The sequence below is a fragment of the Rosa rugosa genome, chromosome 4 (genome assembly GCF_958449725.1).
Source record: "Rosa rugosa chromosome 4, drRosRugo1.1, whole genome shotgun sequence".
NCBI lineage: Eukaryota > Viridiplantae > Streptophyta > Magnoliopsida > Rosales > Rosaceae > Rosa > Rosa rugosa.
Window position 1 is genome coordinate 5,571,144 of NC_084823.1, and position 22,396 is coordinate 5,593,539.

A 22,396-nucleotide genomic window follows, 5' to 3' on the forward strand; every position below is an offset into this window, starting at 1 on the left:
CTAGTTTTTTGTTCAACTTGTATTTTTTCATGGCAAGGTATTGCCATAGCTCTCCTTGCTATGCATCTTTTCTTTATTTATCAATAAATTCGGTTAAGAGTGTTGAGTTAGCTGTTATTCCGCTTCCTTGAAAAAAAAAAAAATTTCGTACAACGAAAGCCAGAAGAGAGGAAATTCGGACTGGAGAGCTAAAACTAATTGATTTTTCCAACATACAGTATGTGCAATTGTGCAAGTACCAGCTTATGAAATTGACAATCAAGTGGAGTCCCTTAAATCGTATTTTAATTGTGTCCGGCGGTAGATGCTCTAATCACTAGAGCTACCGATGACCGCCAATTGCATGTCCTTTTGAGTTGTCTTATGATATGTTCATCAGGCAATAGGCAAAACAATTATTAATTCCATTCGTATACATCTCAACCCTCCGGTCTGAAAAATAAATTCTCACTACCACAAAACTGGCCTAAGAACACCATTAATAATGGTGTGTATTGGATCTATAGACACCATTGATTGGTGTAGTAGACCAATAGCCACCCTCCTAGTTACTATTGTGGGGATGGTGCCCATTGCTGCCGTGACATATACCCAAGAAACCACTATCATTTTTTTTGGTGACTTTCAAACCGTGGGCCCCATCAACAGAAAGCAATCTCATAAATTGGTGACTTGATTTTTTACATTGTTTTAATATACATCCACCATCCTCAAACATTGGTGACTACCAATATTTCAAATTAAAAAAAAATTAATATACAATAACAATAATTCTTATCAAACCACTTAAATGAGAAAAGAAATTCTCGGCAGCCTCAATTCTCGGCATGATATGTGCGTTCTCCCCTACTCCTCCATGGATAACTGCATCACATAAAATAGCAATATTTAGGCAATAAGACTGTTACAGAGCTTAGAAACTTTAGAACCCTTCAAATCCTTTAAACCATCCCATAAAGCCATGCAGAACCACTAAACTTGTAGTTGCCAGAAACATCATATAAAGGTCAAAGAATAACTGAAGACTCACAATGTAACACATAAACCTACATAGTAGAGATTGTTGCCTTTCAAACCATCTGAACAAAGAAGAATTGTAACATGGTTTATTAGAAGACAACTACAATATGTCAGAGAGAAGTCAGCAGATCAATCTCAGGATTCTGGAATTATAAATGGAGTGCAGCACTTAACAGTAAGAAATGAACAGACAAGCTTATATGTCACAAATTAGTGATTACGTACCCACCAGGCTTGATGCATGCTCTGTCCATATTATCTTTATACGTATTGGAAAAGGGTCATGGAAATACATGTGGAACTAAAACTCGAACTCGTGCAATTTTGCGTCAAAGAGAATCCCATGAACAAAGATCAAGCCAGCAATGTAGATATCTGACTGTAGAAAAGTCAAGAGTAACAAACCCACATAATGCATATTTCAATACAGGCTAAAGGACCCAAGTATTATAGAAACAGCACATGCTTGTTTCTGAAAGTTTCCCAATTAGTGGAAGATAGCATAGTAATAAGCCTTTGGCAAAGTTAAAAACAATCATGATGCAACAAAAAAACAAAACAAATTAGGTGAAAGTAAAAGGACACTACATCACAAACTAAATATCATCTAAAATTCTTACAAGTCTTCTGGAGAGCTGTGGTCTTCAGATGTAAGATTTTTATTCCAAGACTACCAGGTAAATAAAATAGACAATACTGCAGTATTATGAAACTTATGTCTTAGATGAGATTTGGATGCCTTGGAAATATTGAAAAATTTATAGTCAGTTGGATAGCAACATTAATCAAACCAGTCCATCAAGTTTCAAATCTTCTCTTCCATCTTATAATACTATACATTTACTATGTGTAACCAATAGAAAAGGATACATTGCAGCCTTCAACATTGGTTCAACCATCTGCAATAGAAACAAAACGCATTTTAACACTTCAAAAATATTAAAATGTATCCATGCTGGACCATACTAGTGTGTGCACACTACAACTATAGAATCATTGCATGATTACGTTCCAAGGAGACCTAATTCGTGACAAAACTACGTTTTGGATTCAGAGTTCAAGAAAGATTATAACTAGTGGACTAGTTACAGTATAAAGACTTCTCTAATGACTCCTATCATCCATCACATAAGGTAATGAAAGAAAACACAGAGCAACCTAAAAGGTAAAACTTAAGACTGATTGTAATAAGGATAGCAACCGAAAATTATATCCAATTTCTGACATTTGGCTTACTAAAATATATTGAAATCTTTTCTTTCTTTGTGTTCCATCAATTTTCTCAGCTACCAAAGAACAGAGTAGTAAGCTTAGAAATTAGAACCAATAGATTAGGTATGAAAAAGAAAAAAAGAAAAAAAACCCCACAATTCTCCTTATCTTATATATGAAAATGGTAAAAGAAATCTTTCCGACATTTCAGAACTAAAGGACTTACATTTAAAAGACAAGAGTCAAGAAAAATATCATCTAATAACTAACCTAGATGCTTATGCTTTTAGGTAAATACTCAATTACAAGACATATTTCAGATTCACCCAAAGGAACATGCAACACCCTAAAACATCCATAAAATCCTCTAGCGATGATTCCATACTGAAATCAAAATTTCAACCAGGCAGAAAGAAACAAGCCTAAAATCCAAAGCAAGTATACCTACAATAAACTTTAGAGTAAAGAAAGGTGGAACCCTTTTGCAAAAGATGGGGGACGTGAGGAAGTAGACACGATCGGCAGCCGTTGGGGTCAGCAAACCGTTGGTGATGGCGCGTTAGCTAACTTCCCGTCGTATGGCCATATGGGTTTTGTAGATCGGCTCACCCTAGATTCTTTGTTTTCGTTTTCTTCACTAACCAACGGATGGCAACGTCTGTTAACGCACGTGACTTGCACACTGCTGGTGCAAGTGACCCGACGGTGCATGGAATCCTCTCCGACTGAACCAAGTGACACAAGAACTAACAAATCCATTAGACTGTGTCATAGTTAGTTCTTGTCAATGACTTAGGTTTGGATCAGACTTAATCAACCTAATTCTAGACTCATTTTATAACGACCATAAAAATTAAAAATGCTATATTTTGAGGTCCCAAGAAATGAATGAGTGTCAATGGAAACAAAGAAGTACATGATATTTTCAGTCCTTCATGTCATTGTAGTCCATAAAGTTAATTCTTAATATATGGCAGCTCAGTTTTTATTTTTTGTTTTTGTTTTGTTTTGTTTTGAACATTAATGGAATCTCAGTTATGGCAAAAACTTCAGTAGAGTTAATCAAAGGAGAAGTTTTATATGCACACCCTCAATTATTTAATGCACACCCCATATATTTTTTATCATCAAACTTCCTTCTATACCCTCCTCATTAATAAATAAAGACGAAGAAAAATCCACAAAAATAAAATAAGAATTAAATGCTTTATATATTAAAATATTAATAAAATATTTTCTTATAGGTTAAATTTTCTCCTCGTCTTCATGATACAATCGATCTCTCTTCAAGATCATACATAAACGTCATTGACAAATGAAATAATTGTAGTCCATGTGAAAAACTTGCAAGTAACCAAATTGGTTGAAACATATTAAAAGATTTATAAAACCATCAAATATATATTGCATACATGAATAAATCATCATCAATCACTTCGTTTTCCAAACAACAACCATGACTCATTATTTACCGATCTTAATATTGACTATGATTAGATGGATCATGAAGATATTGATATATATTGAATCTTTTAAAATCTTAGAGACATCAACTTGAAGAATAAAAAATGTAAGAAAGTTAAGTTATTCAATTTTCTAGCGATATACCAACCTCATTTATGTGAGAAAGAAGAAAGGTAATTAGTAATTTTCTTAGTGATATGTGGCCGAATTAATTAGCAATTAATTCCACAATAAATTAAAAAATTATAGTAAAAGAATGTATTAAATAAAAATTTATGATTCATAGCCGATGTAATTTATTTTTTTGAAGTTTTTCTCATTTATTTATTTCATGAGGAGAGGCAAAGATGGAAGTTTGATAAAAAATTTATACAAACAAATATAAAGAGTGTGCGTTAAGTAATTGAGGGGATGTACTTAAAATTTCTCTAAGAGCAAGTTCACCCGTTGGGTCACCAGGTCACCAGGGCAGGAAACTATTCACTGCCACTGGACCTTTGCTTCCACCCGTTGGGGTCAGGGTCACCAGTCAATTACTGTTCATCGAATATTTTATTAATTTTTTTAATGTAAATGAGAAATGTATGATGTAAATAAATACTATTTATGAACATTTTGGAAATCCAAGCAAAGAAAATTTGTTGGGTAGACAAATTATATACTCATTTTCCGACCACTTTTTTTTTTTAAATCCACCGACACTTTTATCATAGGAACAAAAAAAGTTTAGGAAGTAAAAAAGAATTTTTTTTTTTTTTGTGAGAGGTAAAATAGAAGGTGAGGTATTTATAGGAAATTTTGTAATTTTTTTATTTTTCATACCTTTGTAATCTACCCGTTGTAATCTAACTGATTTTTATTTTCACCTTCATTCGTCCTTAATTATCCACCGTAGGATCATTTTCACATTCAAACCAAACGGCCCAGATTTCAAAGCAGCCCAGCTACTTGCTTTTCTGGCCTTCCACGTGCCTCTCCTTCTCTCCTGCCTTTGTGTCACAGTGGCGCCCTGGGTCACGGGCTCAGTCACCAAGTTGACTGAGCAATTGTCCTGGGTCAATTACTATTGGCTTGCCCCAAGCCCGGTGGAAGTAACATTTTGGACTTTTTCCTGACCTGGGTCATGATATGACGTGGTGCCCGGGCAAAAGGAGGCCCGGTGAACTTGCTCTAACCAAAGGTCTTCTTTGTCCAAATCAATTGATGTCAATTAATGTAACAGTCAATTAATGTCTCCATCCCTTATGTTTCCTTCCCTTTTACTCATGGCATTCGAAAAAAGAATCTTGAAAAACGAGTAACTAAACACCAAAAATTTAGAAAATTCAGAACTTCCAATTTTAACATTATAGATACACAGGGACAAAGACTTTGACTCGATCAAGTGTATTAGAAACTCCTAACTTCCTAAGTATACCTCAAAAAATAAGAACCACAAATAATGAAAGAAGATATGTGTATAAAGCCTATAAATAAAGCCTATTGGGTTTAACAACTATAACACACTTTATAGTCTGTATAGCCAAACAAATTCAACAAAAGCCATGAGATCTTTAACTTTTGAAAAAGTATGCCCTCTAGTTTACTGCCTTTTCTTGTATGTTCACCTACTTTCATCGCAAAACTACTTTTCACATTTTGCTTCTGCTAGTTCAACTACTGAAGCAGAGGCTCTTCTCAAATGGAAAGCCAGCTTTCTAAATCAAACCTCCCATAATAACCAGCTCAAGGATTGGATTTACCTTCCCAAGACTGCTGATACCAATGCCACCAATTCTTCCGGCAACCCCAAAGCAAACGCAAGCCCATGCATTTGGACTGGTATTTCATGCAATGCAGCGGGAAGTGTCACCAACATAACCATTGCCCGTTGCGGTATACAAGGTATGCTACATGAATTTTCATTCTCATCCTTCTCTAATCTCGAATATCTTGACCTCAGCTTGAATAAACTCTTTGATGTCATCCCACCTCAAATCAGTTTCCTCTCCAAACTCCTTCATCTTGACCTCTCCAATAACCAGTTATTTGGGAGAATTCCACCAGAATTAGGCCTTCTGAGAAATCTTACCTCTCTCTATCTCCACAGAAATAATATTTCTGATGTTATTCCTCCTTCTTTAGGGAACCTGAAATCGCTTGTGAATCTATCACTGAGCTATAATCTACTCAATGGTTCAATTCCAGCATCACTTGGTGGTCTCATAAACATTAACATGCTCTACCTCAACCAAAATAACCTCTCTAGCATCATTCCAAAAGAGTTAGGGAACCTGAAATCTTTGGTGGATCTAGATTTGAGCACTAATCAACTCAGTGGTTCAATTCCCAAAACGTTGGGTGATCTGACCAACCTTACCACTCTTTATCTTTATTCAAATAATCTCTCTGGCACCATTCCAAAAGAGTTAGGGAACCTGAAATCTTTGGTGCAACTGTCCTTGAGCACTAATAAACTTCATGGTTCAATTCTGACAACATTGGGTGATCTGACCAACCTTACCACTCTTTATCTTTATTCAAATAATCTCTCTGGCACCATTCCAAAAGAGTTAGGGAACCTGAAATCTCTGGTGGATCTACAATTGGCCGCCAATCAACTTAGTGGTTCAATTCCGACAACATTGGGTGATCTGACCAACCTTACCACTCTCTATCTCGACAGAAATAATCTTTATGGTGTTATTCCTCCTTCATTAGGGAATCTGAAATCACTTGTGAATCTATCAGTAATCAATAATGTACTCAATGGTTCAATTCCTGCATCATTTGGTGGTCTCATAAACATTAACATGCTCTACCTTGACCAAAATAACCTCTCTGGCATCATTCCAAAAGAGTTAGGGAACCTGAAATCTTTAGGGAACCTGAAATCTTTGGTGAATCTAGATTTGAGCACTAATCAACTCAGTGGTTCAATTCCCAAAACGTTGGGTGATCTGACCAACCTTACCACTCTTTATCTTTATTCAAATAATCTCTCTGGCACCATTCCAGAAGAGTTAGGGAACCTGAAATCTTTGGTGGATCTAGCATTGAGCATTAATCAACTCAGTGGTTCAATTCCAAAAACATTGGGTGATCTGACCAACCTTACCAATCTCATTCTCGAGTCAAACAATCTTTCCAACACCATTCCAAAAGAGTTAGGGAACCTGAAATCTTTGGTGGGTCTACAGTTGGCCAATAATCAACTCCATGGTTCAATTCCGACAACATTTGGTGACTTGCGTAACTTGAAATTCTTATACCTCCGTGACAACAAACTTTCAGGCCCCATCCCTCCAGAGATAGGAAATATCCAAAAGTTGATTGATGTGCAATTAGATGGAAACCAATTTTCTGGTCATTTGCCCCAAAACATTTGCCAAGGTGGATCACTCACATACTTTTCAGCATTCTCCAATCATCTGAGTGGTCCAATCCCCAAAAGCTTGAAAACCTGTACTAGTTTACTCAGAGTCTTTCTCAACAATAACAAATTAACAGGTAATGTATCCGAAGACTTTGGTGTTTATCCTAGTCTCAATTTCATAGATTTGAGCAACAATCAACTTAATGGTGAAATATCACCAAATTGGGTATTGTGCCCAAATTTAACAACCATAAGAATAGCGGGAAACAAACTTACTGGTTCTATACCAGCTGTGATTGGAAAGGCAACCCAAATTCATGAGCTGGATCTTTCATCCAATGGTTTAGTCGGGACAATTCCAAAGGGGTTTGGGAGATTGACTTCATTGTTGAAGCTGAAGTTGGATGGCAATCAACTTTCAGGTTGTGTCCCTTCAGAGTTTAGATCATTGACCGATCTAGAATATCTTGATCTATCAGCAAATAAATTTAATGATTCAATTCCAAGCTTTGTAGGTGACTTTCTCAAGTTATATTACTTGAATTTAAGCAACAACATGTTCGGTCATGGAATTCCATTTCAGCTAGGGAGGTTAATTCAGCTGTCTCAACTAGATTTGGGTTCTAACGCACTTGAAGGTCATATACCAATAGATATTAGCAAAATGCAAAGTCTGGAGATACTTAATATATCCCACAACAATCTTTCTGGTTTCATTCCAACAAGTATGGAAGACATGCATGGGCTAATGTATGTTGACATATCCTACAATCACTTGGAAGGTCCACTTCCCAACATCAAAGCATTTCAAGCTGCTCCTCCAGAAGCATTGCAAGGCAACGAGGGCTTGTGTGGCAACTCAAGTTTTTTGCAACTCTGCAATAATGAAAGCCCAAAAAAGGACCATAAACTTGTACTTCTGATTATCTTCCTTGTTCTTGGAGCAATTGCACTTCTAGCCTTTATATTTGCTTTTGTAGCAAAAAGGAGAAAGAAGCATCAACATCTAGAAGAAAAAAACAGGAATGTCGAAATTTCTTTTTCGATACTGAAGTTTGATGGGAAGACTATGTATGAGGAAATCGTAAGGGCAACAAAAGATTTTGATTCTACGTATTGCATAGGGCAAGGAGGACATGGAACTGTCTACAAAGCAACTTTGTCAAATGCTAACACAGTAGCTGTGAAGAAACTCCATCTGTTATGCGCGGATGACGAGAATCTTCAAAATGAATTCTTGAATGAAATCAAGGCACTAACAGAGTTGCGACACCGAAATATTGTGAAGCTTTATGGTTTCTGTTCACATAGACGACACTCATTTTTGGTGTATGAGTATCTTGAAAGGGGTAATTTGGCCACAGTGTTGAGCAAAGATGAGGAAGCTAAAGAATTGGGGTGGAGTAAAAGGGTGAATATTGTTAAAGGTGTAGCTCATGCCTTGTGTTACATGCACCATGAGTGCTTGCCACCAATTGTGCACCGGGACATATCGAGCAAGAATATTTTGCTGGATTCTGAATATGGGGCCTGTGTTTCAGACTTTGGCACTGCTAAGTTCTTAAATCCAACCTCAGCTAATTGGACTACCCTTGCAGGCACTTACGGATATGTTGCACCAGGTAACTGTTTTTCTCTGCTCCCCATAGTATCTATCAAAATTTATGCTTTTGTTTTTAGGCAAATGATTTCTTTTAGGACCTAGCTGACTCAACTAAATTATCTTTATTTTTGTGTGTGCGTCTATATATATATATATATATATATATATATATATATATATATATATATATATTCTGTGAGCAGAGCTAGCATATACAATGGAAGTAAATGAGAAGTGTGATGTTTATAGCTTTGGAGTGGTGGCATTGGAGATAGTTATAGGAAGACATCATGGAGATCTTCTCTCATCTCTATCATCTGGGTCGTCGTTGTCATCATCGTCAACTGCCTTACCAATCCATCCAATGCCAGTTGTGGATGTTTTGGACCAACGCATTTCCCTTCCGACACATCAAGTTGCAGGGGAAGTGCTCTCGCTTATGAAGATAGCATTTGCATGCCTGAATTCCAGTCCTCAATCTCGTCCAACAATGAAACAAGTTTCTCAACAATTTGAAACTCATCAGAGGCTGCATTTGTCAAATCCATTACCTATGATAACACTAGGTGAATTGCTTGCTCTCGATGGTTTGGCTTTGGCTATCTGAGAATATTTTTCTTTCCTAAACTTCATTATATCAGTGGTCTTGTAATTCTCGTTAAAGATTGCCTCTTTCTGAAGTTGTAATCCATTTTATTTCCAGTTCTGAACTTATTTGCTCATGCTTTAATTTGGTTGGATTGTAGTTCGAAATGTTTCGTTTACATGTGCAGATAAATAAAGCAAAGATTTCTTTGTATAATTGCATAGTTCGACATTTACACTATTGTGTTCTTTTCTAGCCATTATAAAGAATAGTGCTTTTGGATTTATAAGTGAGATGTGAAAGCTTCTAGCCTTTTAGGTTTGGGTTATGGTAGCCTAAACACTTCATTGTTCTTCTACCAATAAAATACATACACTCAGTGGACAATGTGTATCTTTTGCAACATGTATATATATATAAGAGAAATTCTTGCATAGGGGCTGCTGCACCATGTGGCGGTGCAGCCCTCTAATAAAAAACTAAAATTTTTTTCCTATTTTCCGAAACTGTTCCTATTTTTTAAAATAAAATACTCAAAACACCTCCTTGCTGGACAGTGATTGGACAACCGCCCCACGTGACCGTGCGGCTGCCCCACGCAAGAACTTCTCACATATATAATTATAGAACTAGTGTTTGCTGCAATCTTATCAATAACTTGAATTGAATTAAAGAAAAAAAAGAAAAAGGAAAAGATAATAACTATTGGGTTATAAGTGAGATTTAATAAGAGTGCGAGAGAGCGAACCTGAGCCTCATCCTGGAGGGGAGTGAGTGAAAATGGCAGAGCGTTACCATATTGATCAAAGAAACAGTGATCACAAAATCTATAATCTATTGCTTGTCCATCTCCAGCTTTGAAACTCGGTGAGCATCCTTGGGGAGAGAAAAGTGCTGGCAAAACAAGACTATTTACACCATGAGTTTTTTATGGGGTGCAGTGAATACTGCCCACAAGGGCCCCCACAAGGGCTCAGACAGTAAAAGCCCAAACTAAAATTGGAAAACAACTACCCAGCTTAGTAGTCTCTGCACAGTTTCTTCGGCCACAACTGGAATTTCTTCTTTTTCTTCATCTGGGTATTGTTTGCTCTGAGTTTTTTCCTCTCTTTCGTTCTGTTGTTTTTTGGGTTTATTTGAGGTAGCTCTGAACTGGGTCCTAAATTGTGTAGTTGGCAGACATTTGTTGCTCTGGTAGTGAGTGTAAAGCATGTTCCTTTTGATGTTATATTTTCAATTTGAGATCTGAAATTGTTATGATTGAATCTGTGAATGTTCATGCTTTGCTTTTGTATCAGGTGGCGGTAAATAATGGCTTTTGATTGGCGGATTAGAGGCTTGAGAAGGGGATAATATATACATGTTTGGTAAGTATAGGATTGGGAATTTGGTGACTCAAGTTCTCATTGATAATCTCTGATTCTGTTCCTGAAACTCTAATCGTTGCTTCCGCTGAAAAAGGCAAGGGAATTGACTTCCCAGTGACTCCACTCTGCAAACTCCGAATTAACGTTCTCAATTCTAACTCAAGAGTCAAGAAATTGGAATATGCTTGGAATTTGAGTGGAATAACTATCACTTGGTCTTCGGAGGAGTTTGTATTGTTTGAGGAACAGCTCGCAGCGCTATTCGTTACTTCTGGGCAGGTGATGTGGTTTTTTTTTTTTTTGAAGAGTTTTTCACTTGACTGATCAAAATTTCTGCTTTTGAACAATTGGCATTTTGTGTGGATGAAGGTTGTTGATTACCGAATTCTGCACTCCGTTTTGCGTTTATCCAGTTCACTCATGAAGGTAGTGTGGGTTGGCCATTTGCTGAGATTATATGGATGCATAAAATTTGAACAGTTATATGTTGCAGTTATGATCTGCTAATTGCTATCTGTTTATCACTTTATTGATTTGGTTCATGGTTTTTTGTTTAAGCAGAAGGTGCAAGGGCTGCTTTGAGTCTTGCCAGGGCAATGCTTGGATTCTACACTGTGAAGGTGTTGCCTTCTAAGACAGCTATTGCACTTGTTAACCCATCATTCTTGCCTCTGGTAAATGAACCTCCTTTTTTTAGACAGTTGCAGATTTCTCAGCTTAAAGTCTTTCAGCACCCCAAAATCAATAGTTTCTTTATTAATAATCTAATTATATACTTTGGTTTAGATGAAGATGAACATGAGATGTGTGCAAGAACCAGATACTGTATAAATATGGACAAGAAGGCACTTTATTGGAACAATTTGTCATTTGTTGGCACCTAGGTTTTTATGTGACTGTTATTTGGCTAGAATCAGTTTGTGGAGAGGTTTGTGGTTTCATGGGAAATTTTAATTGTTATGTTTTCCTTTTGTTTTTAGTTTCAGATAGTGTTGTATTGGACTCCATTCATGAGGATATCTCTTCTGCTGCAGGTTTATCGTCTGAGGCTGCTGGGAGACTATCACCCCTTTTATTGAAGATGTCCAAAATAACTATATTTGTTTTGTTAATCTATTGTATCTGATGAACTCTGGCTTGGCCCTTCACACCTGCTATCAGAGGTGTTTGGTAAAATTCGTCTCAATACTTCTCATGGGCTCCTCCTCCTGCTAATCCTCCTCCTACTAATCCTCCTCCCTTCCGTATAGAAAGGATTAATCGACGACGACAACAACAACGTGATTGATGCCTGTTTGGGAAGGCAGAGCCGAATACAGTATGGGTAATTAATTCAATTTCTTGGTAACTGGTTGTGGTTCAAAATTGAATCATGAATTTCCCCATTGGTTCGGTTTTGATTTTTTGATTTTTTGGTCTTATTCTGCTTCCCCAGATGTCTAATTCTGATCTTGATCTGCTAAAATATGATTCGGAAAGACGAGTTACATTAAAAAATTTGTTCATTTACCAGATAAACTGCAGGTACCTTTTCTCTTCAAGTTGGATATGGTATTTGATTTTTGAATAATGCTACATTCCTGTTGATTTGCATCCCGCACATTCATGTTTTTGGAAACCCATGTTGATATCTTTTACCTGGTACTGACTGAACAAGATAGGAGGGACATGAATTTTCTTACCATGGTTACTGTTTTCCCCTGGACAGTGGAGTAGAGATATTTCCATTATACGATATCGATTCAATTCTAATTACAAAATAGAGCTAGATATTGATTTTCCAGTAATGTGCAGGAGCCCTAAGAATTTGGTCAGATTCTCTTTTTGTTCTCCGTCCCTATCAAATAACAAGTCCATAATGGCAGGTCATGTGTAGACAAGAATTGATGAATTATTAGCTTGATCAGTTCCCACTTATGTCGATGTCCAGTCTTATTCACATAGCTAGCTAGCTAGGTCGGTATTGATTCCAAGTCTCCAGTTTCTGACTGAAGGTATACTACAGACCACGAACTCACCTACCCAAAAACAAAGCAGAGAAGAAAATTGATAAAAGAAGATCGATTATTCGAATGGGTTCATTTTTAAGTCAAACCTGATGTTAAGGATGAACTGATAACCATTGCAAGACTACCAATCGAGTGCAGACATTCCCATCCGCAATCAAGGCCAACAATGCAAATGGTTTCTCAGGTGCTATCATCCCCAAATGCATATTGCCCTAAATGATCTGTGCATTACACTTAAATCAATCATTAAGAACTCATCTGTGCATTTCTTTCCATGCGGCTTGTAGTAGTTAAAATAAATGATCCTGTTTATACATAATGTAGGGATTTATGTATTTCTTTTCAACGGTAGCTTTCCATGTATATTGTTTTCAGAAAGATTAAAGTCTTGCGCTACTCTTGCATACAATGTCTACGTTTTGAGGGGTGTTTTTTGGCAGCAAGTTTTGACCCATCACCAAACAGTAGTAAATGGTTCAGTATATATATTGCTATGAGGACCTCGTTATGTTAGTTCACTGTGGACAAATTAAGCAACTACACAGATACATAATATCACAGTATATCTATCTATTATTTGATTCCTCAAATAAAATCAAACTCATGTTTCAATCAATAAGTACCTAAAACTTGAGTGTCAAAAAGAATATTGAGATTCCTGATGTAAATAGTTGAATCAAAATCGACAAAGGAAGAAGAGGAAAGGGAATGCAACTAGAGAAAATAGTTTGACGAATAATTGGAAGTAGGAACCTTAGCCCCAGGTGCAGTAAAAGTGAGTGCAAAATGCTGCTCTGAGATTTCTTCTACTCTTTCCCCTGTTTCCCTTCTTCTGCAGCTACGAAAGTCCCAAGAGTGTTGCTCTTAAGATCATGAAAAGAAAGATCACCATATTCCGTGAAAAAAAATCAAGTGTCTTTTCTTCTGTGAGAGGGTTTCTCACGAGCGTTGGCTTCCTGCACCTACCCAGCCGGCATTGGTCTTCCTGGGTTGTGACTCTGGTTTTCCAGGTTGGTTGGGTGCAACTGTGCAAGTTGTCAACCTGAGTTGTGACTGTAGGCCCACTACTTGGGCTGGTGTGATGGGCCTTCGTGGACTCTTTCTATTCTAATGTTTACTTCAGGCTAAGCCGATTCACAATTTTGGGGATACTTTCTCTATGTAGAGCGATCATTTGGGGTTACAATTAAATTAGAATTATAAATTGAATTGGTCGGTTTTTAGTCTTAGTAATGTCAGGTTACTTGGAGCTTATCCTATGATGATGTTATGTTACGGCACCGTAGGGTTTTTTCTAGCCTTCTAGGCAGTGGTTTGATTTCAATGTAGCCTTTATGGGATGATGTTACCCACCTTTTTACTTATTAATGGATTGACACCCAACTTGCCTTAAAAATAAAAAAATAAAAAAAATAAAACTATGAAAGTCTCGAACACCTATTCTCAAAATTAGTCTCAGAAACTTTTGAAACGACCTTGCTTTTTTTTCTATTTTGTTGTTTGGGTGTCAAAATGAGCCTAGCTCTCCTAATGAAACTTCATAAAATTTTACCATAATGTAAATTATAGCCGGCATTAAACTTCCTTTACCACTAAGTTACAAATCACCGCAAGTTATCTTTTGAGTCAGTCTTCCTAAACTTGTTCATCACGTGCAAAACAATTAATGGCAGGTACTATACATTGCAACCTTGCTGCCTGAAACAAAAATTCTAAAATACAAGAGCTAAAGACTTTAGACTTGGACTTGAAAGTCTTTGTCTTCCCAAAATTAAGCACCATGATGAGAAAAAGCCGTAAAGTAAGAGTTATTATTTGCCCGTGGGTACCTGGAAAGACTAGAGGAAGTATTTAGCACGGCAAGTAGGAGGCAGTGATGACCCAATAAAAGAAAAAAAAAAAAAAAAAAAAAGGGGCAAAAATGCATGCAGGGAGCTAAATAAGTAAGAAACAGAAAAACTCTCAAATGTTGCTTCTGTTATCTAATGATGGGTTGACATCAGGTACTAACTACCGTTTTGGGTAGTCGGTTAGTTTCTTCTTATATTATTGTAATTGTTACATTAAGTAGTATTTTTTCTCTACTAGTTTTTTGTTCAGCTTGTATTTTTTTCATGGCAAGGTATTGACATAGCCCCCCTTGCTATGCAGCTTTTCTTTATTTATCAATAAATTCAGCTTTTCACGGCAAGGTATCTTATTCCGCTTCCTTACAAAAAAAAAAAAAAAAATGGTACAACGAAAGCCAAAAGAGAGGAGATTAATTTAGACTGAAGCTCTAAAGCTAATTGATTTTTCCAAACATACAGTATGTGCAATTGTGCATGTACCAGCTTATGAAAATGACAATCAAGTGGAGTCCGGTAGATGCCCTAATCACTAGAGCTACCAATGACCGCCAATTACATGTCTTTTTGAGTTGTCATCACGCTATAGGCAAAACAATTAATTCCACTCGTATACATCTCAACCCTCCTGTTTGAGCCCAAAAGTAATTTTGGCAATATCCTTTAGTGGATCTAGCACAGCGGGCCGATACCTGCGGCCCAAAAATAAGCCTACTATGGTTTGGGTTACAGCTTCGCCCATTCCGGAATCCGTAAGGGAAACGAAACCTTATTGGAGGTAAGTAGCAGAGATTGACTAGGAAACTTCAATCAATGATCCTTCTACAACAAGGAGCAGGCAAAACCCTAGGTATATATACCGGATTTCAAGGACGAATTAAGGACCTCTCTCAAATCAATCAATCCCAGCGATTACAAAGCCTCCCCGGAGCAAACCTTCAACCTCGTTGAAACCCGGTGACCGCCCAGTCCTAGTCTCTCCAAGAGCCGACTGTCAGCATCACCAGACCAACCCGGCGACCGTACTTCCAGTCCCAGTCTCCCAGCGAGCCGACTGCGAGCGCAACCGCCACCGTTACTACCAGCGAAGCAAGGGTAACGCCCTCGCAACCCAGCGAAGCTAAAGTCACGCTTTAGCGCAACCCGTGCTTCTCCCAACTTCCCAGTGATTGCTCTGCTTAGTCTACAACACTAAGTATCGATTCGGTGAACGCAAGAGACCACAACCAAAGTCCTTATCCGTAAGGCAAAAGTCCTTTTCCGAAAGGCTAGAGAAGAACCCTGTGACGAGGTTGGTGCTCTCCTCGTCCACAGCGCTTGAAGAAGAAGTCAGGTCAAGGGACTACCCCAACGACTGCACCCCGCGGTGCTGGCACGCCTGCGCAATCACTCGCTCAAAAGAGACAGTTTGCAAGCCAACTGGTTTTGGAGCCAAACATTTTGGCACGCCCAGTGGGACCAAACTAGTGTCTCTTCGTGAACGGTAACCATTGGGAAGTTGAGCGAAAACCCTTACCAAAAGGTTTACGTTAACTGCCCAAAGCATAAGACCTCCAGTTACAAGCCGCATTCTCGCGCGGATTGTCGTGGTCTTTCTGAGCAACAAGTGACTCAAAGATTCGCTCTTTATCCCCATCCAACCGAGATGTCGACGGAAAAAGGAGAGAATCGTCCGACCACTGCTGAGGGTCAGGGTCAAACTGTCACTAACAACCAGGCCAGCGAGCCGGTTGACACCGTCGCTAGCTCCAACACAGCGACGAGTGTGCAAAGAGAGGCTTTCGTTCCGAAGCCTATCCCAGAAGGGGCCTCCTCCGAGGTCGCGTTCGCAATTATCCTGGAGAACATCGAAAACCACAGCAAGAAGATAGCCTCTGACCTTGTGAGGGATAATGCGAGAGCCGACCAGGTCATATGCGAGATAAACCAGCGTATTTCCCAACAAGCGAAGGAAACTGAGCAGCAAATCTCACAGACTGAGAATGCTTTGATGGCCCATGCTTCAGGTATCGCAGAAGAGCAGAACCAGCTCCAGAAAGGAATAATAGAGGCCATTGCGAACCATACGAAGCAAACAACGGCTGACATGGCTGGTCTCCGTAAAGATGGAGAGATCCTCGCAACCGAGGTTGCCATGCAGAGGGCCGAGATGAACCAGGCTAAGGAGGTATTAAACCAGACCTTGGGTGATCCCAATGCTATCCTTGGTTCTCTTGGCCAGCCATCCGGTTCGGGCAAATAGGTGCCACCGAACCAGCGCGAGAAGGTTAGCAGCCATACTGCTATACCTGCCGCAACTGTTGCTGCCACGCCGCTGAAAAACAAAGAACAAGCGCTAGTTATCGGCGGCAGCAAAGATAAAGGTACTGCCTCAAGTGGGCAGACTACCAGGCAGAAGCACCAGGCCTCAAAGGGCGCTGGAACCTCGTCCGACTCTACGTTCGTTCAATACGACAGCGACGGGGCAGAGAACGTATATCAAGAGCTGCCGGGAAGCTACTATGGGATTGACCAGGCTGGTAATCCGGTTAGGATACCAGCGCTGGCAAAGGAGATGCCCATACCGGCAGTAACTCTGCAGCAGCCAGGTACAACTCGCGTTGTACATGTAGGAGAAAGGGCAACTACAAATACTATTCAAGCCATACCATTACAGGCTGCTGTTCGCCAGAATGCGGCGATACCTCCTCCTCCCGGTCCTGAGTACGTGAGACGCGATGAGGTGGAGGAGATGATTAGACTGGCCAATCCTAGGGCCCAGATGGATGGGGTCTATGAGGGACCTTTCCCGCCGCATATAATGCTCGCGCCTTTCCCCAGGGGCTATAAGAACATTATATTTGCTACGTTCTCAGGGGAAGACTCCGAGAATGCGGCAACCCATCTGGCCAGGTTCAGGGTACAATGCGGCCAGTACCAGAATGATGACATCCTCAAGTGCAGGATTTTTGGCACTTCTCTCTCAGGAGCGGCCTTCAGGTGGTTCTCCAAATTGCGGCCAGGAACTGTAGCAGATTGGCCTGCAATGGAAAAGCTTTTCCGGGAGACTTTCGGGGCCACAGAACCTAAGGTAGACTTGGCTTCTCTCACCCAGATGGCCCAACAGCCCACAGAGTCCGCTGTGGCCTATCTTCAGCGCTTCCAGATTCAGAAGGCCAAGCTGAATGTGATCCTGCCAGAGAAAGAATTGATCAAGTTGGCGATCAAGGGCTTAGAGCCTCGCCAGCGAAAGAAGCAGCATGGCAGCATGATCCAATCAATGGGAGAGCTCATCACAGAGGTGGGAAGCTTCGAACACCTCCTCAGAGAAACTGACGCCAGGAAGAATGCGTCCAGAGGAACATACGTACCAGGGAAACATCGCACTGTAGCGGCCCTGAGCTACCAGCCGGCTACGTATGATCCTTACTACCACTGTCACAGTGAGGACGTGGCTCAGGAGGACGAGGAGGAAGATGAAAGCGACATCGCCGCTTATGAGCTGACAGGGAGAAAGAACCCAGCCTTAAAGCAATTGAAAATCTCCAAGGAACCTGTCAAGCTCAAATCGATGGCCTTCACTAAACCTGAATTCGCGACGTATACATATGATGCCAACAAGGCACACGAGATTCTAGATGAGATGATCGCCGCGAAAATGGTGAAGACCGACTTTGGACCTTTTCCTCGACCAGATCAGCTGAAAGGAAAGAAGTACTGCAAATTCCATAACCTGTGGAACCATAATACAGCTGATTGTGTGAAGCTCAAGGACCAGATTCAGGTAGGGGTGGGTTCGGTTTGTTTCGGTTCGGTTTTCACCCTAAACCGAGAACCGAACCGAATATGTACTCGGTTCGGTTCGGTTCGGTTTTTTTATTTTGAGAATCCAAAACCGGAAACCGAACCGACCGGTTCGGTTCGGTTCGGTTCGGGTCAAATCGGTTTTTTTTTTTTTTTTAAATTTTATTTTTATAAATAAAAATGATTTTCTATAAATATTTATTTACCTAAGAGCTTCTTTTTACTCTTATTGACGCATCATTTGGTCCTATTAGGGCCTACTCCGATAATAACGGCTTTCGTTTGGTCCTATTAGAGCCTACTCCGATAAGAACAACTTTCGTCCTACTCTCCGATAAAAATACAACATTAAGACAATAAAAACAGCAGCAATAAAAATACAACACCAACACGAGCAAAATTTAGATGGGTATAAGAATGGTTCCAATGCCAGGCTTCAATAATTCAAATCCTTCCTTCTCAAAGTCTTGAGAGAGGACCCAATTCCAAAACATTCACCACACCATTCTTCCCCAATATCACCTGCAAACAGAAATTAATAACTGAAGGTCAGCAAAACAACACCCAAGTAAAATGAACACATATTTTCCAACTCCAGTAAAGAATCATCTGAACAGCTAGCTATGCCAAATATGAGCCACAACACAAACGCAGTTTTAAACAATTGACTAAGATATACATACCTCCTGCCCTCAGAACAGCCAAACATAGCTTTCCCAGCCTAGCAACAATAAAAAAGGAAGGGAGATCAAAGAGCTGGACAGTAAAACGGATGAAAGAGAAAGGGTGATCAATTAGCTTCAGATTGTGACATGTTCAAGCAATAGATCAAGTCCTACATTTTATTCTGCAACCCCAACCTAAATACACAGTTTCAGATTTATAAGATGAACGTCAATTACAACATATCTACAAATTCGCTTTCTGGAATCACACATACACTATAAAATTCATTAGTGGTTGGAAGCTGGACATGGTTGAAACCCCACCCAAGGCATGCACTCAAATAGGACAACATCCAGTAAGCAGAAACTGCAGCCCTCGCGATCTGTATGCTTTTTATTTCATCGTGTGCACATATATGGAAAAGGAGGGGGGGGGGGGGGGGTATAAGTATTAATCAAAGTACCATTGGCGTTGACGAAAGTGTGGAGACCAAGTTTGTCAGTGATCTCTGAAGCATTCATGACAATGAAGTAGTCTTTCCCATAAAGGTCAAATCTACACAAACACACAACATTGCACAACGGTGGTCAAAAACTCAAAATCACAATATATGCATAATATACTACATAAATAAGCACATCAGTGCATCCATGCAAATAAGAATAATAAGCACATCAGTGCAGCCATGCAAATAAGAATATGCAGGAGACGATCAACAAAATTTCCTATATATTACAAGAGGACAAAAAGCCACACTAGGATCAGAACAAAAAACCTTATGAGTAATCCTGTATCAGAACTCATACCTCAGTACCTCACGAACCACAAAAAGCCAGCTGGTGCAATCCAGCCCTACGGGCTTCTTCCCTACAACACCAACAGCAATGAATACATCAAACTATAACACCAACAACAATGAATACATCAAACTATAAATATAGTATACATCACTGCTTAGTGCTTACAAAGACTATACAAAGACTTGATTTATTATTCACTACTGCCATCATCATTTATTATTCAAAGACTTGAAGTTCATTTCCATGAGTATAGATACTGTTAATCATCTTAACAAAGCAATAATCTGACAATAGATCTTGAACCAGCAATGAAAGCCAAAACATATCAGATCAAACAAAAAATAAATGAAAGCCAGATCTAAAGTTAAAAGTTGGGTACTGTAAGAAGCACATGAACCAATTTACAAAAAGATCAAATCTTTAGTCACCAAGCTAATTTCGTCCATATTATAACCTTGTCGTCATCAGAAAAGAGAAAAGGTTTTGGGAATATTGATTACCTGAGAATTGACCGAGAGCATCGGACATAGCTTTGCTTTGCTTTTGATAGTTCCTGAGATTAATATCAACTCCACACTCAAGCAAGAGTGAAACAAAAAACAATCACATCAAAACTAGATAACAAAGATTCAAAAAAAAAAAAACAAACAAAGATAGGCGAAGTAGTAATAGCAGTGTGTAAAGCTCACCCCATTGAGATCCTGATCAAGCACGAGTCTTCATGCATCGTCATACCCAAAATCTCAGAAAATAAATCCATTTGGTTCTTCTTTCGGCGGCGGCGAAGGTCGTGCTCAGACGTCAACCACCATGGCACCATACTTGGATTTCAAATGAAACCCGATGACTCATCAACCCGATCTGCTCCTTGGACATCGATCTAGTCCTTCTTGATGAAGAGAAATTGACAGAGAAGAGAAGAAAGAGAGGCGGCCCAGAGAAGAGAAGAAAGAGAGGGTGAGAGACGAGACTGAAATGACTAAAGGTCGCGGAAAAGGCTTAAGTCAGAAACCCTAAAGTCAAAACGACGTCGTTTTGAGCAGTTTCGGTTTTTTTCGGTTCAGTTCGGTTTTTGACATGCTAAAACCGAAAACCGAACCGAACCGGTTCGGTTCGGTTCAGTTTTTTCATTTCGGTGCGGTTTTTGTTCGGTTCGGTGTTTTTCGGCTTCGGTTCGGCTTTCGGCTCGGTTTTTTTCGGTTTTCGGTTTCACGAACCCACCCCTAGATTCAGGTATGGCTCAACAACGGTAGTCTTCAGGTGGAAGCTCCGGTAACTGCAGCAGCGCTTGTTGACCTAAACCCTTTTCCTGATACTGGGATTAACATGGTCGATGTGAACTGGACCAAGCAGAACCAGAGGAAACCAACTCTGGATTTGTCCACGAAAGGACAAGAAACAGAGCCTAAAGAGGCTCCTGCCCAGAAGAAGGCTAAACCATTTGGTCAAGCCTCGCCAGTAGTGTTATGCTCACGGTGCAAAGAAGAGTGTGGCATCCAAGTGCCGCACGAAGAGGTCGAGCAGACATTTTGTTTTGGCTCTTTCCCGCCCATTAAGTGGGCTTCGCCATCACGACACTACCAGCCTTCCAGCCCAAGAGAAAAGGAGAGAATGGGGTCGCCTACATCGCCAAAGGACTCCAATCTGTTCAAGAAGCTGAAGACAGCTACGGCTGATCAGAAGATGGAGGAAAAGGTCGCGAACAAGCACAAAGACATTCTGACCAAGCCCTACATACCACCTGCTTCAACCGCTACCATCAAAGAAGGAAAGTGGTACACCAGGGAGAAGGGGAAGGCAGTGGAGATAAGTCCTTCCAAGAAGCGAAAACTGCAGCGCAGATTTGGTGAAGCCAAGCGCGCGCTAGAGGCTTTAGACCAGGGCCTGATCAAACCGTCACAGTTGGTCAAATCTCCTGAGCAGTATCAGAAGGAGATGGAAGCGCTCGCTGCCAAGCCATTAGTGGCTCCTCGCAATCTGCGAAAGCCAGCGAGCTCAGAATCTGGGGCATCTAAGCCCAATGTTTTTTGTAGGATTACCAAGGAGAGAACACCTCCGCTGGCTAGAAAGGAGAGCTCGCCGTCCAGGCGACCACACGTCAGGCGCAGGTTGTCTCGCGAGGAACCAGAAGCCAAATCCTCGGCTTTCGAGAGACCGGGGGGCAAAGACAAGACTACCGACACGTTACAGTGGAGACCTAAGAAAGTCCAGAGTTTGGTGGTCGCTCCCCCAAAGGCGGATATTGCTAGGGAACTAAAGCCAGATTCCCTTGAACAAGCTTCAGTGGTTCAAGAGCTCGAACAATGTGAAGTAAAAGGCCTCACCGAGGAATCCTTAGTGGACAGGTTGGTCAAACAATTCAACACGGATATCCCTGTCCACGAACCCAAGCTTAACCTGGAGGACGACATAGATGAATTCGAAACGTCCTGCAATATGGTTTATGTGCTTCCAGCGCGGTATGCAATGCCGGTCGCTGCTCAGGAATGCGTAGAAGCTGGGGAATGTAATACACAGCCTCTGCAGATCACGTCAGCGGTCACGGCACCTGTTGAAGAGGCTGTCTTTCTGGAAACAGAGGACGCCAACAGTAAAGAATTCTTCATGAGCTTCACTAGGCCAACACCTGCTATGGTCCAACACATGAGACCTCTATACATCACAGCAGAAGTTGGCGGTACCAA

General features: G+C 40.1%; 2 protein-coding genes and 2 long non-coding RNA genes across 22 annotated transcripts; 2 read left to right on the forward strand and 2 right to left on the reverse strand.

The window, feature by feature from the left end:
* Positions 1-663: 663 nt before the first annotated feature.
* LOC133744170 (uncharacterized) lies at positions 664-3,017 on the reverse strand. Of its 2 annotated transcripts, XR_009863400.1 has the most exons (5): positions 2,677-3,017; positions 1,891-1,919; positions 1,246-1,399; positions 1,031-1,079; positions 664-864 (listed from the first exon to the last, which is right to left on the reverse strand). It is a non-coding gene; the product is annotated as an uncharacterized LOC133744170 (long non-coding RNA). The 2 variants fall into 2 exon arrangements; XR_009863399.1 differs by lacking the exon at positions 1,031-1,079 and having other exon boundaries at positions 2,677-3,008.
* Positions 3,018-5,203: 2,186 nt separating this feature from the next.
* On the forward strand, positions 5,204-9,456 carry LOC133742045 (probable leucine-rich repeat receptor-like protein kinase At1g35710). Of its 2 annotated transcripts, none has more exons than XM_062169735.1 (2): positions 5,204-8,673; positions 8,858-9,456. In XM_062169735.1, exons 1-2 carry the CDS (start codon positions 5,241-5,243, stop codon positions 9,259-9,261), a joined length of 3,837 nt encoding a protein of 1,278 aa, XP_062025719.1. In that variant the 5' UTR covers positions 5,204-5,240; the 3' UTR covers positions 9,262-9,456. The 2 variants fall into 2 exon arrangements, with proteins under 2 accessions (XP_062025719.1, XP_062025720.1); XM_062169736.1 differs by having other exon boundaries at positions 8,904-9,059.
* Positions 9,457-9,988: 532 nt separating this feature from the next.
* Positions 9,989-13,057, forward strand: LOC133745128 (uncharacterized). Of its 11 annotated transcripts, none has more exons than XR_009863476.1 (8): positions 9,990-10,320; positions 10,539-10,886; positions 10,977-11,033; positions 11,169-11,281; positions 11,394-11,535; positions 11,642-11,931; positions 12,043-12,131; positions 12,473-13,056. It is a non-coding gene; the product is annotated as an uncharacterized LOC133745128 (long non-coding RNA). The 11 variants fall into 11 exon arrangements; XR_009863479.1 differs by having other exon boundaries at positions 12,589-13,055; XR_009863480.1 differs by having other exon boundaries at positions 12,613-13,055.
* Positions 13,058-18,624: 5,567 nt separating this feature from the next.
* On the reverse strand, positions 18,625-20,706 carry LOC133745451 (uncharacterized). 7 transcript variants are annotated; one of them, XR_009863629.1, is made up of 6 exons: positions 20,402-20,706; positions 20,213-20,265; positions 19,727-19,779; positions 19,376-19,467; positions 18,930-18,967; positions 18,625-18,768 (listed from the first exon to the last, which is right to left on the reverse strand). XR_009863629.1 is itself a non-coding variant. In XM_062173524.1 (6 exons), the coding sequence occupies exons 1-5, from the start codon at positions 20,530-20,532 to the stop codon at positions 18,939-18,941; spliced, it is 366 nt and encodes a 121-aa protein (XP_062029508.1). In that variant the 5' UTR covers positions 20,533-20,706; the 3' UTR covers positions 18,625-18,768; positions 18,930-18,938. The 7 variants fall into 7 exon arrangements, 2 of the variants coding, with proteins under 2 accessions (XP_062029508.1, XP_062029507.1); XM_062173524.1 differs by having other exon boundaries at positions 19,719-19,779; XR_009863628.1 differs by having other exon boundaries at positions 20,213-20,706.
* Positions 20,707-22,396: the final 1,690 nt, after the last annotated feature.

Coding starts and splice junctions, on each gene's coding strand:
- LOC133745451 (XM_062173523.1), bottom strand. CDS start 20,532: ATGGTGCCATGGTGGTTGACGTCTGAGCACGACCTTCGCCGCCGCCGA. Junction 20,266..20,401: donor TTGATCAGGATCTCAATGGG/GTGAGCTTTACA, acceptor TATTAATCTCAG/GAACTATCAAAAGCAAAGCA. Junction 19,468..19,718: donor GTGGTTCGTGAGGTACTGAG/GTATGAGTTCTG, acceptor GTGTTTGTGTAG/ATTTGACCTTTATGGGAAAG.
- LOC133742045 (XM_062169735.1), top strand. CDS start 5,241: ATGAGATCTTTAACTTTTGAAAAAGTATGCCCTCTAGTTTACTGCCTT. Junction 8,674..8,857: donor TTACGGATATGTTGCACCAG/GTAACTGTTTTT, acceptor TTCTGTGAGCAG/AGCTAGCATATACAATGGAA.